Source organism: Erinaceus europaeus, chromosome 18 (genome assembly GCF_950295315.1).
Source record: "Erinaceus europaeus chromosome 18, mEriEur2.1, whole genome shotgun sequence".
NCBI classification, from domain to species: domain Eukaryota; kingdom Metazoa; phylum Chordata; class Mammalia; order Eulipotyphla; family Erinaceidae; genus Erinaceus; species Erinaceus europaeus.
This window is the reverse complement of record NC_080179.1, coordinates 67,296,162-67,312,437: the sequence shown is the minus strand read 5'-3', so window position 1 is coordinate 67,312,437 and position 16,276 is coordinate 67,296,162. Positions and strand designations below refer to the sequence as shown.

At 39.5% G+C, this 16,276-nt stretch overlaps 1 protein-coding gene across 8 annotated transcripts in view; it reads left to right on the top strand.

Annotated features, from left to right (window-relative positions):
• ORC4 (origin recognition complex subunit 4) overlaps positions 1–16,276 on the top strand; it is a 60,874-nt gene that overhangs the window by 7,420 nt on the left and 37,178 nt on the right. For 7 of the 8 annotated variants that reach the window (XR_009546001.1, XM_060178090.1, XM_060178088.1 and 4 more), the window contains exon 2: positions 13,132–13,207. Coding sequence is in view for 6 of the 8 variants with exons in the window: in XM_060178090.1 (XP_060034073.1) it covers positions 13,151–13,207 (57 nt within the window). In the remaining 2 variants the exon portion in view is untranslated. Of the gene's footprint in view, positions 1–13,131; positions 13,208–16,276 lie in introns of those variants that run through there. The other variant, XM_060178092.1, reaches the window with a different exon arrangement.

The window sequence follows — 16,276 nt, the reverse complement described above, 5'->3', positions numbered from 1 at the left end:
GCACCATCTTCCAGACCACCTTGATTTGTTTCTTAAATCTCAAAAGTGAAATTATCCAGTATTTTTCTTTCATTTTATGATTTATTTCATCTTTCTCATTCTTTTCTCTTTTCAATTTTTGGGCATAACTTTTTATGTAACTTCAAACTCACTGATTCTTTCCTCAGTTATGTCAGCACACAACAAAACCTGTTGTGTTACTTGTTTTTGTTTGTTCATTTACCAAAGCACTACTCAGCTTTCACTATTGGTGGTGCCAAGGATTGAACCTGGGACATCTTGCATGGTCTCTGCACAATTACTGTGCTATCTCCCTGGATAACATGACAGTTGAACTTGTTTTAAAAACTACCACCTGCTTCCAATAACTATTAACACCATTTTTACCTTCTCATCAACAGTGCACACAGAGTATAGTCAAACATTGTTGCAATCATTGTTATATTCAGTACTTAGAGTAAACTTGGTGAAAGAAAGCTGGTCATATGCCTGGTCATAGAGGAAAGTCTTTCTGTCTTTCACTTTGATGTTTACTATAGAATTTTCTTTTGTAGCTTTTATTATGTTGAGCTTGTTTCTATGTTTTGGTTGTGTAATGTTAACATGAAAATGTTAATTATTTTGATGATATTTAGGCTTCAATTGAGATATGTGTTTCTTGTATTATGTTTATGTGGGTATGTTACATGATATTTCCATGTGTTGAACCACTCTCGCCTACTAGGAATAAATTCCATTTGGTGTGGGTATGTTTTTTAATTGTCTTTAATATTTATTTAGTTTGGATAGAGACAGAGAAATAGGGGATAGGGCACAGAGTGAGGGGGAGGTTGGAAGGGGACCTGCAGCACTGCTTCACCACTTGTGAAGCTTCCTCCCTGCAGGAGGGGACCTGGGACTTAAACCAGCATTCTTGTGGACTGTGATATGTGCACTCTACTGGACGCACCACCTCCCAGGCCTCTGTATTCTTTTAAATATATTAATATTACCTGGGAGAAGGCACAGTAGTTGAAATATTGGGCCCTCAAGTATTAGGTCTCAAATTTCACTCCTGGTATCACTTAGGCCTCTAGTTTTCTCTTTCCTTTCTCTCTCTCTTTCTCATTAATAATCTTTTTTGAAAATATATACCACTGACTTCAGTTTACTACAATATCTCAAATGTTTATATCAATGTTCATATGGTATATTAGTCTGTACATTGCTTGTACTTTTCTTGATTTTGTTATTATTGTAATGTTGACCTCACAGTATATAGGAAGTGTTACTCAATTTTAGAAACAAATTTACAAAAGATTGATAATAACTCTTGAGACGTTAGGTAAATGCGTATTACGTGGTGAAGTTTTCAGGGCTTTTCTCTAGCTTTCTTTTAAGTTGTGTGCCATAGTTATGTTAGATTACATTTTATTAAAATTTATTAAATTTATTAAATTAATAAATTTATTAAATTTATTAAAATTTACATTTTATTCTAATCTTAAGTATTTTCTAATCTCTCCTGATTTAGTGATCCATTGGTTATTTATGATGAGTTGTTTAACTTTCACATATTAGTGAATTGCCTAAAAATTTTTTTAGCTTTTCTAACATTATCCTCTAGATTAAAGGGCTAATTTACGTGATATCTCTTTTTTACATTCAAACATAATTTTTATCTTATTACAATACTGTAATAATGTCCTTAAAATGACCAGTGGTCACTAAGAACTTTATTGGATAGTGTAGTTGGCTTTTTCTCTTGTCCAGTTAGTCTATTCTATGTGGGTTTTTTTTAAATCCGTTATTCAGGGTAGGAGGTATTGAAATTTGCGAATACTGTTAAAAACTGTCTTTTCTCCCTTGTGTGCTGCCGATTTTTTCATCTTAGTCTTTGGTAGTGTTACTATGTGTGCAAATGTTCATGACTTTTACGTTTCTTCCTTTATTGAAACTTTTAAAAACTAAATATCTCATAAACTTTTCTATTTGAAATCTGTTTGGGGTCCTGGAGAGGTGGCTGAGTTGTAGAGTCCTTACCGTGCGTGAAGTCTTGGGTTCAGTGATGTCACCATCTGAAAGCAGCCAAGACAAAATGAATCAGGTCAATGAATGGTGAAACAGTGTTTTACAGTCTTGTTCTCTCAATTGAAAAAAAGTTGAACGTAGGAGATTTCTCTGTAGTAAAGTTCATGTGTGAAACACAGAGTTTGCTCTCTGATTACACATAAAAATGAAAAATTAATAAAGTCTTTTGTATAGCCAGTTCTACTCTCTTTTTTTTTTTTTTTTGATTATTTACATAGTGCATCTGTTTTCCATCTCCTCATTCAAAGCACAGTCATGTACCACTTAATTAAAGGGAGGAGATAACTACATTTGCAAATGGCATAGAGTATAATCACCGTTACTGACCCTGGATTCTTAGGCAATCCTGCAGTAGAAGTTGCCAGGGCAATATTTTGTGGATAAACTTAACATATGTTCCAGCACAAAAGGGAAGCAAATAAATTCACAAGGTAACTGTGGGGAGATGGGGAAGTCAAAGATGTCGTATTTAACACATCATTTGCCAGGACTATTCAGTCGGCATCAAGCCATTATACTATACTATTATTGGCAAGATCGACTCATAGAAAACACTTCAGCTTTTGTTTATTTGGAAAATAGCTTGTTTTTGTCTCTCACTTAATGTCCATTGAAGGACATTTTTACTGAGTAGTGATTCTTTGTTGATATTTTTTTCTTAAGTAATCTGAAAATATCTACCCACTCATTCTTTAAGGTTTTCTATGAGGACTGTGATGTGGAGGGTTGCTTGCTTATCTCTTTCCCACTGCATCCAAATGTTCTCTATATCTTTCAGAAAATTAAATCTTAAAGTGCCTCTGTGTAGCTTTAATTTTTTTTCCCAGGTCGATACATGGAGTGGACATAGCAAGCTCTTGTTTCATCTCCTAATTCCAGAAGTCCATTAAACATACTGTCTTCGGATAGAGGATGTATCAGATATTAAACTGATAACAGATATGTGTAGCTTTGTTTTAGTTCAACTTTTTTTTTTCTTTTTGCCTCCAGGATTATCACTGGGGCTCTGTGCCTGCACTACGAATCCACTGCTCATGGAGGCCCCTTTTTTCCCCCTATTTTTGTTGTCTTTGTTGTTATTGTTGTCATTGCTGTTGTTGTTGGATAGGACAGAGATTAATCGAGAGAGGAGGGGAAGACAGGGGAAGAGAAAGATAAGAAACCTGCAGACCTGCTTCATGCCATCTGCGCTACCACCTGGCCCCCTCAACTTGTAATTCATTGAACTTGGATGCTTATATTCATGATTGTATCAAAGTTAAAGCTTTCAGCTATTATTATTACCTTCAGGGTTATTGCGTAGCCTCGGTGCCTGCACTACAAATCCACTGCTCCTGGAGGCCATTTTTTCCCATATTGTCGCCATTGATGCCATTGTTGTTGGATAGGACAGAGAGAAATCAAGAGGGGGTGGAGACAGAGAGGGAGAGAGAATAACACCTATAGACCTGCTTCACAGCTTGTGAAGAGACCCCCCTGCACTGCAGGTGGGGAGCCAGGGGCTCGAACCAGGATCCTTGCGCTATTCCTTGAGCTTCACACCAAGTACGCTTAACCCACTGCTCAACCCCCTCAGCTATTATTATTATTATTTAATATTATCTCTGCCTGCCTCTCTAATGGAATTTCATAAAGCTCATTTGATCCATTTGATGGTGACTTACAGATTTCTTAAGCTATTTTTCACTTTTCTTCAGTCATTTTTGGTTTTCTCAGAATAGAATATTCTCTATTGTCAAATAAAGAATGTGAAGAATTCATTATCTTTTTTTGTTGTTGTTATTTTGCCTCCAGGATTATCGCTAGGGCTTGATGTCTGCACTACGAATCCACTGCTCCTGGTGGCCATTTTTTTCAATTTTTGGGGTAGGACAGAGAGATTGAGAGAGGTGAGGAAGTAGGGAAAAAGTCACCTGCAGACCTGCATCACTACTTGTGAAGTGGCCTCCCTGCAGGTGGGGAGCCAGGGTCTTGAACCAGGATCCTGTGCTTAGTACTCTGTGTGCTTATTAACCGGTGTGCCACACCCAAGCCCCAAGATTTATTTTCATGTTCATCGTTGTTTCTTCTACTAATTCAAGTCTGCCATCTGATCTTTCTAGTAGAAATTTTGCTCCAGTTATACTTTCCATCTTCACAATTATTTTTTAATTTCTCCTTAGGTTTTCTCTCTTAATATTTCCATTTGGCTCATAAATCATTTTCCTGATTTTTCTCACTGCATCTTTATTCTGTGAGTATTTATGAAACTGCCATCTTAATGTGTTAGCCTGGAATATCCTCCATTAGAACAATATGAAAGACAGTTTCTGTTCATTTATATTTTTCCTTTGAGCTTCCTGATTGATTGATTGATTGATTGATTGATTTGCCACCAGGCTTATCTATAGGGCTCCGTGCTTACACTACAAATCCACTGCTCCTGGTGGCCATTTTTTCCCCATTTTTTTCTTTCTTTCTATTTTTATTTGATAAGACAAAGAGAAATTGAGAGGTGGGAGGAGATAGAGAGAGGGAGAGAAAGATAGACCCCTGCAGACCTGCTACATGACTCATGAAGCGGACCCCCTGCAAGTGGGGAGGGGAGCTTGAACCTTGGTCCTTGAATATGGCAAATTGTCCGCTTAATTCCAGTTTCATTGTATGCTAATTTATTTGAAAACTGGTTATTAGATTCTAATAACTTAGTAACTCTGGAGGTTAGATTTCCCCATTTTGCAGAGTTTACTTTTTGTTTTGTTTTGTTATTTCTCTTTTCTAATTGTTGTATTCCTTCTCAGGGCTGAAGATGAGCTGAAGTATAGACTTAAGCATTTTTAGATTCCTTTTAGCCATAGTTTTCCCTGGGTGTGCATGGTTGACTTTCTTATTGCTGCCTTTTAAATGTCGTTAATGTCTGACTCCCAAAATGAGAAAATGAGTAAGATGAAGAGCATAAAAAGGCTTTTTAAATGCCCTGGAATTTACTACAGTAGGAGGAAGAAAGACCTGCAACAGTGATGTGATAGAAAACAATAATAGCCACCAGTCTTTGTCTCTTCCTCTGAGAGGGAAGAGCAGTCAGTTGTTAATGATGCTGTTGCAGGCATGTGCCCCACATTTAGGTAACTGGGCTCCTTCCCTCCCCTCCCCTCCCCTCCCCTCCCCTCCCCTCCCCTCCCCTCCCCTCCCCTCCCCTCCCTTCCCTTCCCTTCCCTTTTTTTTGCATCCAGAGTTATTGCTGGGGCTCGGTGCCTGCACTATGAATCCACTGCTCCTGGAGGCCATTTTTTCCCTTTTGTTGCCAATTGTCATTATTATTGTTGTTGTCATTGTTGTTGGATAGGACAGAGAAATCCAGAGAGGACAGGAAGATAGACACCTGCAGACCTGCTTCACCTCCTGTGAAGTGACTCCCCTGCAGGTAGGGATTCTGGGGCTTGAACCGAGATACTTAACACCAGTCCTTGCGCTTTGCGCCATGTGCGCTTAACCCACTGCACTGCCGACTGGCCCGGTAACTGGGTCTTTTTCAGACACCTCATCTCCTCAGTGTGTGTGCATGTTGCTCCAGAGAGGTGAGTATAACTGCCTCCCATTGGGCTATGTGGGGGGACAATAGCTAATGTGGGGGCTGAACTTGAATAAAATCAATATAAATTTATACTCCAAGCCTTCTTGGAAACTGCAAATTTTAATATACTGTAGAGTTCCAAAATAATTGTAGCGGACAGTTTAATCCACCTTGAAGTCTTTTGGAGAAGTGTGTCACCAGAGGGTGAACTCAGTGACATGCAAGTATGGTACCATTGAGTAGCTTTTAGGCCAGTTTTCTTTTCCTTTCTCTTTCCTTTCCTTTTCCTTCCTTTCCTTTTCTTTTTTTCTTTCTTTTCTTTCTTCCCCTCCTCTTCTTCGCCTTCTTTTTGCCTTCTATTTTAGAGGGACTGAAAGAAAGCATAGAGACACTTAGACCTATGCTGTTCCTAGTGCTTCTGTGTGACAGGGTTCAAACTCAGGGGCTCACTAGTAGTAAATCAGATATTTGCTCTACTATAGGAGATATACTTTAACCCCTAAAATATTTTTCTTTCTTTTATTATTTTATTAGTTCTTTTAAAAACTGACACTCAGATACCATTTTGACCCATGGTCCTATCCACTTGAATCCTTATGAAGATTTTCCAAGTTTTCCTGTGATAACCATGTGTTACATCCTAATGAGAAAAAATATATATAATCTCAAAAATATAGCTGTCTATAAAAAATAAAGTATCCAAAAATACACTGAGAAAATAAGTGAATTGTCAGTCTTTAACATCTGGGCACTAGCCATTTTTTCCCCCAGCATGCATCCATCTGCTATTTTTATTCCTCCGAAGTTATATTAAGCAATCACAAAAGACTATAAAATTTATTCTTTCATTTATATAGAATTAAAAAAAAACAAAAGGGAAATTCACACTTGTTTAGGGATATGTGCCTTTGTGGCAAACTGCTAAAGAAGAGGAATCTATTATCATAAAAGTCAGGAAATTGAATATCTTTGGGGAAGAGAGGAAGCTAATGACTAAGGAGATGTCTCAAAATGGCTTTTGGAGTGCTGGCAGTGTTCTCTTTCTTGAACCGAATGATGATTATTCTGATGATTGGAGGTTATAGATCCTTGTTTCAATCTCAGTTTTGTGTGACTCCAAAAACCAAATACTTTTAAAGTGTAATAAACAAAGTAAGGGAGGTCATGGCTTTTTTTTTCTCTTCTCTTTTCATAATACTGTTTTGTTCAGCCAAACTAAAGGGCTCATGAAAACATTGAGAAAATATAAGGCTTTCTGTGTGCTTGCTTTGTTTTGTTTTTTCCTGTCATCACTGATACTTTATTGAGAATATGGCAGGCAGGTTGGGAAAAGGTGCTTTCTGTGTGAAGAAAAACCCAGAAGACTAGACAGTCATGTGTCGTCTAGTTCCATGATGCAGGATAGGCCCTGTGGGGCGAGCACCTCCACTCCCTGGCATCTCTCAGCATAGTGAAGACGCTCAGGGATGGCTGCGGGGAACTGCAAAAAATGAGTTTTAATTCCAGTAGCATCCAACTCAAGAGTTGGCAGGTTAGTACTAATCTCTGGAGCAAAGTCAGGGCTAAGGTCAGACTATCAGGCTCAGCTCCTGTGGGTTTCTAGAAAAGTTCTGTGCTTATTATGGAGAGCCTAAAAAAGTGAACCCTGAGTCAAGGAAAGCCTCTTTTTTTAATTTTTTTTTTGGTGTTTTTTTTTTTCCCCTCCAGGGTTATTGCTGGGCTTGGTGCCTGCACCATGAATCCACTGCTCCTGGAGGCCATTTTCCCCCTTTTGTTGCCCTTGTTGTTGTAGCCTTGTTGTGGTTATTATTATTATTGCCATTGTTGACGTTGTTCGCTGTTGGATAGGACAGAGAGAAATGGAGAGAGGAGGGGAAGATAGAGAGGGGGAGAGATAGACACCACAGACCTGCTTCACCGCCTGTGAAGCGACTCCCCTGCAGGTGGGGAGCCGGGGGCTCAAACCAGGATCCTCGCGCTGGTCCTTGCACTTTGCACCACATGCGCTTAACCCGCTGAGCCACCGCCTGACCCCCTTTTTTTTTTTAATTTTTAAAAATTTTTATTTATAAAATAGAAACACTGACAAAAACCATAGGCTAAGAGGAGTACAACTCCACACAATTCCCACCACCAGAACTCCGTATCCCATCCCTTCCCCTTATCAGCTTCCCTGTTCTTTATCCCTCTGGGAGCATGGACCAAGGGACATTATGGGGTGCAGAAGGTGGGAGGTCTGGCTTCTGTAATTGCTTCCCTGCTGAACATGGGCATTGACAGGTCGATCCATACTCTCAGCCTGCCTCTATCTTTCCCTAGAGAGGCAGGGCTCTGGGGAAGCGGGGTTCCAGGGCACATTGGTGGGGCACCTGCCATGGGAAATCTGCTTGGCATCATGGTAGCATGTGGAACCTGGTGGCTGAAAGAAGAGTTAACATATAAAGCCAAACAAATTGTTGAGTAATCATGAACCTCAAGGCTGGAATAGTGTAGATGAAGATTTGGGGGGTTCTGTTTTGTAGATAGTTAGTAGGCATATTTTAATTATACTCCAAAGGGCCTGTGACTATACTGTCGGGCAGCCCCCCTGCTCCATCCTCCATTGCTGACACTCTGGCCTATTTACATAATCATTGTTTTGCCTGAAAGATTCCCCACCCATTCCTTTGATTTATCTTTTTTCTACCTCGAGTTCCGCCCTGCCTGCAGGGTACATTAATCTCAAACCCTAGCAACCTTTGCAATGGAAGCTTTCTACCTTCCTGCTCTTTCCTTTTCTCCACCCCCTTTCCTAGCTATTTCCTTTTCCGACTTGCCACTTCCTGTTCTAAATATATAACTGCGTGGTCTCTGATCAATAAAGACACATTGCGTTCCCCTCCGCCATGAGTTCCTGGTCTCTCTCCCACACCGCTGAGTAAGCAGCAGCCCAACGCAGCAGCCCAGGTTGGCTCTGGTCGAGTTCTCTCCAACCCAGAGAGTACGTGCCCGGGAAGAAACACCCTCACACTAGCCTGGCACTATATTAGTGCTTTTTTTTCTTTTTCTTTTTTTTCTTTTTTTTTTTTTTCCTGAGCTTGACATCTGATATGCAGGTGGACCCAAGTTGTTTGGGGAGATGATGTCATGGCTGTATAAAAGACCAGAAAGCTGGATTAGGAAAGAGAGTAGCTCTCAAATATGGGAAAAGTGTATAAATATTGTTGACTGTAAGCCCCATCGATTTGATGTGATCTGGGACCCATATTCAGCTGAGTAGCCTATGTGACCTCTGCATCCCTATAGATCTGAGCTCACAGTCTGTGGTCATAGGTAGGAACGATCCAAGCTGTCCCAATTTCAGGACCCATCTTCCTCAGGTGGAACATAGAGTATGTTGTCCAGCCTCTCTTCAGAGGATAGAACATTCTCAAGGAAGACATTAGAGCATCCTGAATTAAGGAGTACGTGCCTATGAAACCCAAGATCTCAGCTTGGTGGCTGCTAGAGTGCTCAGTAGAAGGTGTGAAAGGGTGGGTCCTCCACCTGTACCTCCTGAGGACCTCTCCCATATGCTTTGGGGCCAGCCACTGTGTCAGGGACTAGGTAGCTAGGTGCAAGGTGCAGATTCTGGAGTTTGGGACAGAGTAACCCCTGTCTTTACTTTTTAGATGTCCAAATGTTGGGTGTATAGAGGGAAGGGGGAAAAAGATAATTCTCCTGGCTCAGTTTCTCTGCATAGAACCATATGGAAGGTGCTTTGGATGCCAGTCCCTCTTGTCTGGCTCTCATAGCAAGGCTAGCAGCAGGCAGTCGCCTTATTCATTGTAATGGTGGGAGGTAGAATCTGTGAGGGCACCTTCCTCTGAGAGCATTTCCCCTCTCTGCTTTTTTTCTTCATTGAAGTAAGGCTGTAGAAGACTATAAGTTAATTGATCATTCTTGCCCAGTGAAGAGAGCACACTCTCCTCATATCAATGACTATCTCTTTTTTAAAAAAAATTGTATTTTTATCTTGATTTATTTATTGCATAGAGATAGCCAGAAATTGAGAGGGAAGGGGGTGATAGAGATGGAGAGAGACAGAGACACCTGCTACACTGCTCCACTACTTGAAAAGCTTTACCCCTGCAGGTTGGGACTGGGGGCTCAAACCTGGGTCCTTGCACATCATAACATGTGCACTCAACCAGGTGTGTCACCACTGGACCCCCTCAGTAACTGTCTCTTTTTTTTTTTTTTATTTAAGAAAGGATTAATTAACAAAACCATAGGGTAGGAGGGGTACAACCCCACACAATTCCCACCACCCAATCTCCATATCCCACCCCCTCCCCCGATAGCTTTCCCATTCTCTATCCCTCTGGGAGCATGGACCCAGGGTCATTGTGGGTTGCAGAAGGTAGAAGGTCTGGCTTCTGTAATTGCTTCCCCGCTGAACATGGGCGTTGACTGGTCGGTCCATACTCCCAGTCTGCCTCTCTCTTTCCCTAGTAGGGTGGGTCTCTGGGGAAGCTGAGCTCCAGGACACATTGGTGGGGTCTTCAATCCAGGGAAGTCTGGCCGGCATCCTGATGACACCTGGAACCTGGTGATGCAAACTCTAGTGTACTTCTGCTTTCTTACTTTGGTGCCATACTCCAAACTCAGTCAATTTCTGCTTTGCGTTTCTACTTTTTTTTTTTTTTTTACATGCAACTGTCTCTTGGTATTGGATCACATGAACATACCTTGAAGAGCTGAGCTCAACAAGTACTACAATTCTCCTCAGAGAGAACTGCCTGCAGGATTCCTCTTTTCCCCTTTTGCAAAGTGTAATTCCCCATTTTGAGGTGTTGTGAAGTAGTAGGAATTGGATTTGGGGTGCTGGGATTTCAGCCATGATAAAAATGATCTCCCCATTGCTTGCCAGATTAGAGTTCTGCATTTTATAAAGCTGTTGCAATTAAGGTTTATCCTCCTCCTTGTGGGAGGATGTCTGTATCTTGCCACCTGCTATTCAGATTTTTATCCCTTGCTGTCCATTTCTCTGTAGAGTATTTTGTTTGTTTGTTTAATGTGTTGTGACGTTGCTATTCATGCCTGGAGGAGAGAAACACAGGCCTTCTCTGTGTGGCCATCGTGACCAAGCCTGATTTTGACCACATTGTAATAACAACATGTCTTTGCATCTGTTTGCATTTATTTTCCTTGGAGTTTGTTGAACTTCTTGGATCTGGGTCTGAATATCTGTCTCCTTGCCTAATTTAGGAATGCTGTAAGCTATTATTTCTTCAAATAAAAAGTTTGACCTTCTCTTTTTCTGGAATCCCTATGCTGCGAATATTGTTCCTCTTGCTATGTGTCATAAAACTCTTGCTTTCATGTCCTTCAGTTCTTTTTTCTGATCTTTTTTTTTTTTTTTTGTTAATTTCCTCTACTTTATCCTCTAGCACACTAATTTGACTTTTAGCTTCTATCATTCTTTTTACTGTTGGACCCCTCCATTGTATTTTTTTTTTCCTACTAATATATTGAAGTTTTGGAATTCACGACACATTTTTACGTAGAAAAGTATGTTATAGTCTTTTTGACAACCTAATATATAAACCACTGTCGTCTTTAGTTCTGTGAGATCTGTTTGGATATCTCACACTTTCTCAGACCTTGTTGATTTTCCTTATCCATTGATCTCATTTGTGGTTACCATCACTAGAATTGTTTCTTTGAAGTCCCTGTTAGTTCACTTACATAGCTTTATTATATTTCCCAGTCAAAGCATTGGCATAACTGGTGCAGATGGCTCCCTCTCTGTCTTCATAATGTCTAGTACTGTGAAATGGTATGAGCTAGAGGTCTATTTATGAGTGGACTAGGGATATCATCTGAGAACTTCATTCTGAAATTTCCAGTTTGAGAGCTGGGAGCCAATAGCCCATCTTTTTTTTAGGCCTAGAAGTATAAGCTAATTTATATAGTAAGGGAAGCATTATATTTGTTTCCAAGCTCAATAGTTGTTCTGTATTTTCAGAAAAGAAAACAATACCTGAGGTTGGCATTCGTCTTCAAGTTATTGAAACTTGAGCTTTTTAAAAATAGTTGACTATGAAAGGAAAGGTCTCACCCAAGTGATGAAGCTGAAGGGTTGTCATTCCACACCTGAAGTCTCTGGACACAGTCTGAAGTGAAGCACGTTGGGGTGGCACACACATTGCCCCTCCTATCCTAAGGTTTTGTTAATGTCTCCTTTCTTAAATAAAAAAATTAAATTAAATTCAAAACATAGTTGACTAAGAGTTTGTATCTATTTTGAAGTGTATATCCTTACAACTCATTTTATAGTAACTTCATATAACCAAGTATAATTTGATTAAGTTCAAATTCTGATTCTGTAGTTTTCATGTTTGATTTTTGTCGAGCTACTTAACCTTTCTGTGTATTCTAGTTTTAGAGGGGTTGTAGTATATTGTATAATAACCTTATTACATATGGTTATCTTTTTTTTTTTTCTGTTTTATTGACTAGGACAGAGAGAAATTGAGAGGGGAGTGGGAGAGAGACAGAGAGACATCTGCATACCTGCTTCACCACTTGTGAAGCGACCCCTCTGCAGTTGGGGGTCAGGGGCTCGAACTGGGATCCTTGCACCGGTCCTTGTGGTTCATACTGTGTGCACTTAACCTGGTAGGCCACTGCCTGACCCCCTTCATAGGATTATCTTAAGGACTATGAGTTAATAAATACAAAGAACTTGTAACGATTCCTGGTACAAAAGTAAATACTGCTTAAGGTATTCACCTGACTAACTAAAGATTCACATAGAAAACCAGTAGTGAGAATATTAGATATTGTTACCAAAGTTGTTTAGCTATGAGTATTTTGCCCCCGAGAAGAATTTTGCAAAAGGCATACTTTTTTTATTAGTATATATCATTGCCATCTTATTTTGGACAATGATCTAAAAAGCTTGGAACTTGTAAAAAGCTTGGAACTTGTAAATTTGGAGTTACTGACAACTCAACAGTTCTATTTGTTATAATTTGATTACATTTAAAGGTTAACACTGTTAAGTCATTTAGCCTAGTCTCTAATAACTGTTTAAAGTTTATGTGTGGAATAGTAATATAGAGATTCTCTGGAACAGCTGAATGTGGGAAGAAACATTCTATATAAGGGGAAAAAATAGTAGACGGAAGGGAGAGGTAGAAGTTGTCTTTTAACAAGCCATTCAAGTATGGCTTGGGAGTGTTGAATAAGTTTATTTTGACAAAAGAGCTACTGGGAATTTTTAAAGTTTAAGAAATTTGAATATTTCTTACACTTTAAAACTTTTTTTTTTTTTTAACTCTGTAATAGTACATTTTAAAATAGTCATTATTACCACAACAAGGCTACAACAACAAGGGCAACAAAAGGGGGCAAAAGGTGGCTTCCAGGAGCAGTGGATTCATGGTGCAGGCACTGAGTCCCAGCAATAACCCTGGAGGTAAATAAATAAATAAAACAAAACAAAACAAAATAGTCATTATTATATTCATGCTATTTTTAAGGATTTCAAGAGCGGTTGAAATGAGCAGTCGTAAAGCAAAGAGTAACAACTTAATAGATGCCGAGTGCCTTTCACAGGTGAGTATCTATTTTAATTTTTCCTCAAAGTCTACTACCTATTTTCAGAGAAACAGTCACCTTCTTAAAATGAATTCCCCCCTTACTGCTTAAGAAGAGTCTTTTCTTTCTGTTCTGCAAAGGAGCATGTTTTTATGCTACTTAATTTCATTCTTAACAATAATAGTTGGACTCCTAACTTTACTCACATCTTTCTAATTGTGGTCTGATTTAAAACTTTTTTAAAATTATCTTTATTTATTGTATAGAGACCGCCAGAAATAGAGAAGGAAGTGGGTGATAGAGAGGAAGAGACAGAGACACCGGCAGCACTGTTTCACCACTTACATAGCTTTCCTCCTCTAGGTGGGGACTGGGGGCTCAAACCCAGGTCCTTGCTTATTGTAACATGTGCACTCAACCTGGCCCCGTGGTCTGATTTTAATTTAGTTTAACATTATCTTGTGAATACTAATTATTTTATTCCTTTTGATGCTATTGTAGTTTTCTTAATTGCAGTTTTTATTTGGTCATTACTTGTGTGTCTAAATGTAGTTGTTTTTTTATTATTTTTTTAAATTTATTTATTAGATAGAGACAGCCAGAAATCAAGAGGAGGGGGTGACAGGGAGAGAGACAGAGACACCTGAAGCCCTGCTTCACCAGTCGTAAAGCTTTCCCCCTGCAGGTGGGGACCGGGGGCTCGAACCCAGATCCCTGTGCATTGTAGCACATGCCTCAGCCAGGTGCGCCACCACCCAGCCCCAAATGCAGTTGTTTTTTATATATCATCTTATATGCTGCAACCTTGATGATCTCATTATTCTAGTAGATAACAAGTTTTACTCCTTAGGATTGTCTATAAATAAGATTTGGTCACCCACATATGTCTTTTCTAATTTGTATGCTTTTTTTTTTTTAATTGCCTCATAACCCTGTCTAGAACTTTCAGTACAATTTTGAGCCAGGTACACTTAACCTGCTGCACTACCGCCCGGCCCCCTTCAGTACAATTATGAATGAAAGTAAAGTAGCCAGTACATTCTAATTTTCCAGATTAATATATTTTATGAGAGAGAAACACCAAAGCAATGATGGATCATTTGTGGTATTATGCATAGGACCTTGTTTCTTCCCTCACACATGGAGGGCAGGTGTTCTTCCAGTTGAGTCTCTCCCATAGTCACATGTTTCATTTTTGAATATTTGGAATGCGTTTATTATTCATTACTTATTTATTGTATTGCCAGTGTGTATTGCTGGAGCTTAGGACCTGCATGTTGGATCTTCCATTCCTGTGTTTTTTGTTTGTTTGTTTTGTTTTTAATTGATTTAACAATGAATGATTGACAAGATTGTAGGATTAGAGGGGTACAGTTCCCACCACCAGAGTTCCCTATCCCATCTCCTCCATTGGAGGGTCCCCTATTCTTAATCCCTCTGGGAGTATGGACCCTGAATTATTATGGGGAGCAGAAAGTGGGAGTTAGGGCTTCTGTAATTGCTTCTCTGCTGGATATGGGTGTTGGCAGGTCAATCCATACCCCTAGATTGTTTCTGTACTTCCCTAGTGGGGTAGGGCTCTGGAAAGGTGGGTTCCAGGACTTGCTGAGGTCATTTGCCCAGGGACGTCAGGTTGGTATAATGGTAGCAACTGCAACCTGGTGGCTGAAAAGCACTTAGATATAAAGCAGATGTAAATTTGCACCCCAGAGACAATACAACAGCAGTCCTGTAAAACATCTCCTCAATAAAAATCAGAAGTATAACTAAAGAGCAGTTTGGGGAGAAATATAATTAACAGTGTAACCAAGGTAGGTAGGTAACTGTGAAAGTCAACTTTTAGATGAGTTTCCTCATATGTGAAATATAAGGAATTGACACAAACTTTAAAAAGAAAAGAAAAAGTGACCAAACTCTCTAAGAGTTGGTGAGAACTGTGGTTGTTATTGTGGGGGGCAGCCGGAGTCAGGGGTAGTAGAGAGGCACAGAACTGTGCTGGTGGGTGCAGTGTAGAACTTTTTCCTTGTAATCTTATAGCTTGTGAATCATTATTAAATCACTAATAAATAAAATAAGATAAAAAAAACAGGTAACTATAATATAGAAGGTGGAAGATAATGAACAGGTTATTTGTAACTTACATTAAGTTTAAATGTTATAAAGTATATGATGGACCATAAACTAAAAGGAATAATTTAATATGGCATAGGGATGAATTGTGACTAGAAACTGTAATTCATTGTGTTACAAAGTATATTAAGTCTTGTTCTTTTGTTTAATTTACCTTTTTGGTAGTGATGATGTATATATGCAAACTCTGATGCCCGTTAGCTTTTCAGATTTAATGTCTGAAAGTCTCATAGTAAACGCCTAGTTAAAACAATTTATCACACTAGTTATGCCTGTCAGGAGCTTGTGTCATTGTGAAAGTAAGTCTCCCAAAGCCAAATAAATTTTCTTTTTTTCCATTACCAGAGCACTGCTCAGCTCTGGCTGATGGTTGTGCGGGGGATTGAACCTGGCAATTTGGAGCCTCAGGCATGAGAATCTCTTTGTATAAACCATTGTGCTATCTACCCACCGCCCACCAAATAAATTTTTCTACTACTTAAAAAAACTGAAAACATACTAAGAGAACAAAGCCTAAGTTCAGACAACTTGATAAATTATTCATCTATATGACTTTGGAGGATTGCTGGCAAGACTAAGGCATGATGATAGAAATCTGAAAGTAGTCGCTTCAAGAAGGGGGCATCTGGGCCTTTAAGGGATGTCTGGAAGTGTGGCCATGGAGTGACAGTAGTCTCATTTCGCTCCCTGTTTCAACTAGGAAAAGCAATGAAAATCACTTGGTAACTCAACAAAATATGACCAGAATTTCTTCAGAAACTCACCAAGCCAGTGTTTGGGTTTGTTTTGTTCAGCCAGTAAAGAAGGAACCAAGTTTGATCTCAAGATTTTAAGCCTCCAGGGCCTGACTCAGGTTCAACACATGCATATGTTTTCTTAGAAGAATTGAGTTTTTGCCAGTGTGTGCTGGTCCTTGGAACTAGCTGTTTCTCTGGACTGCATCAGCACTTCATGCTG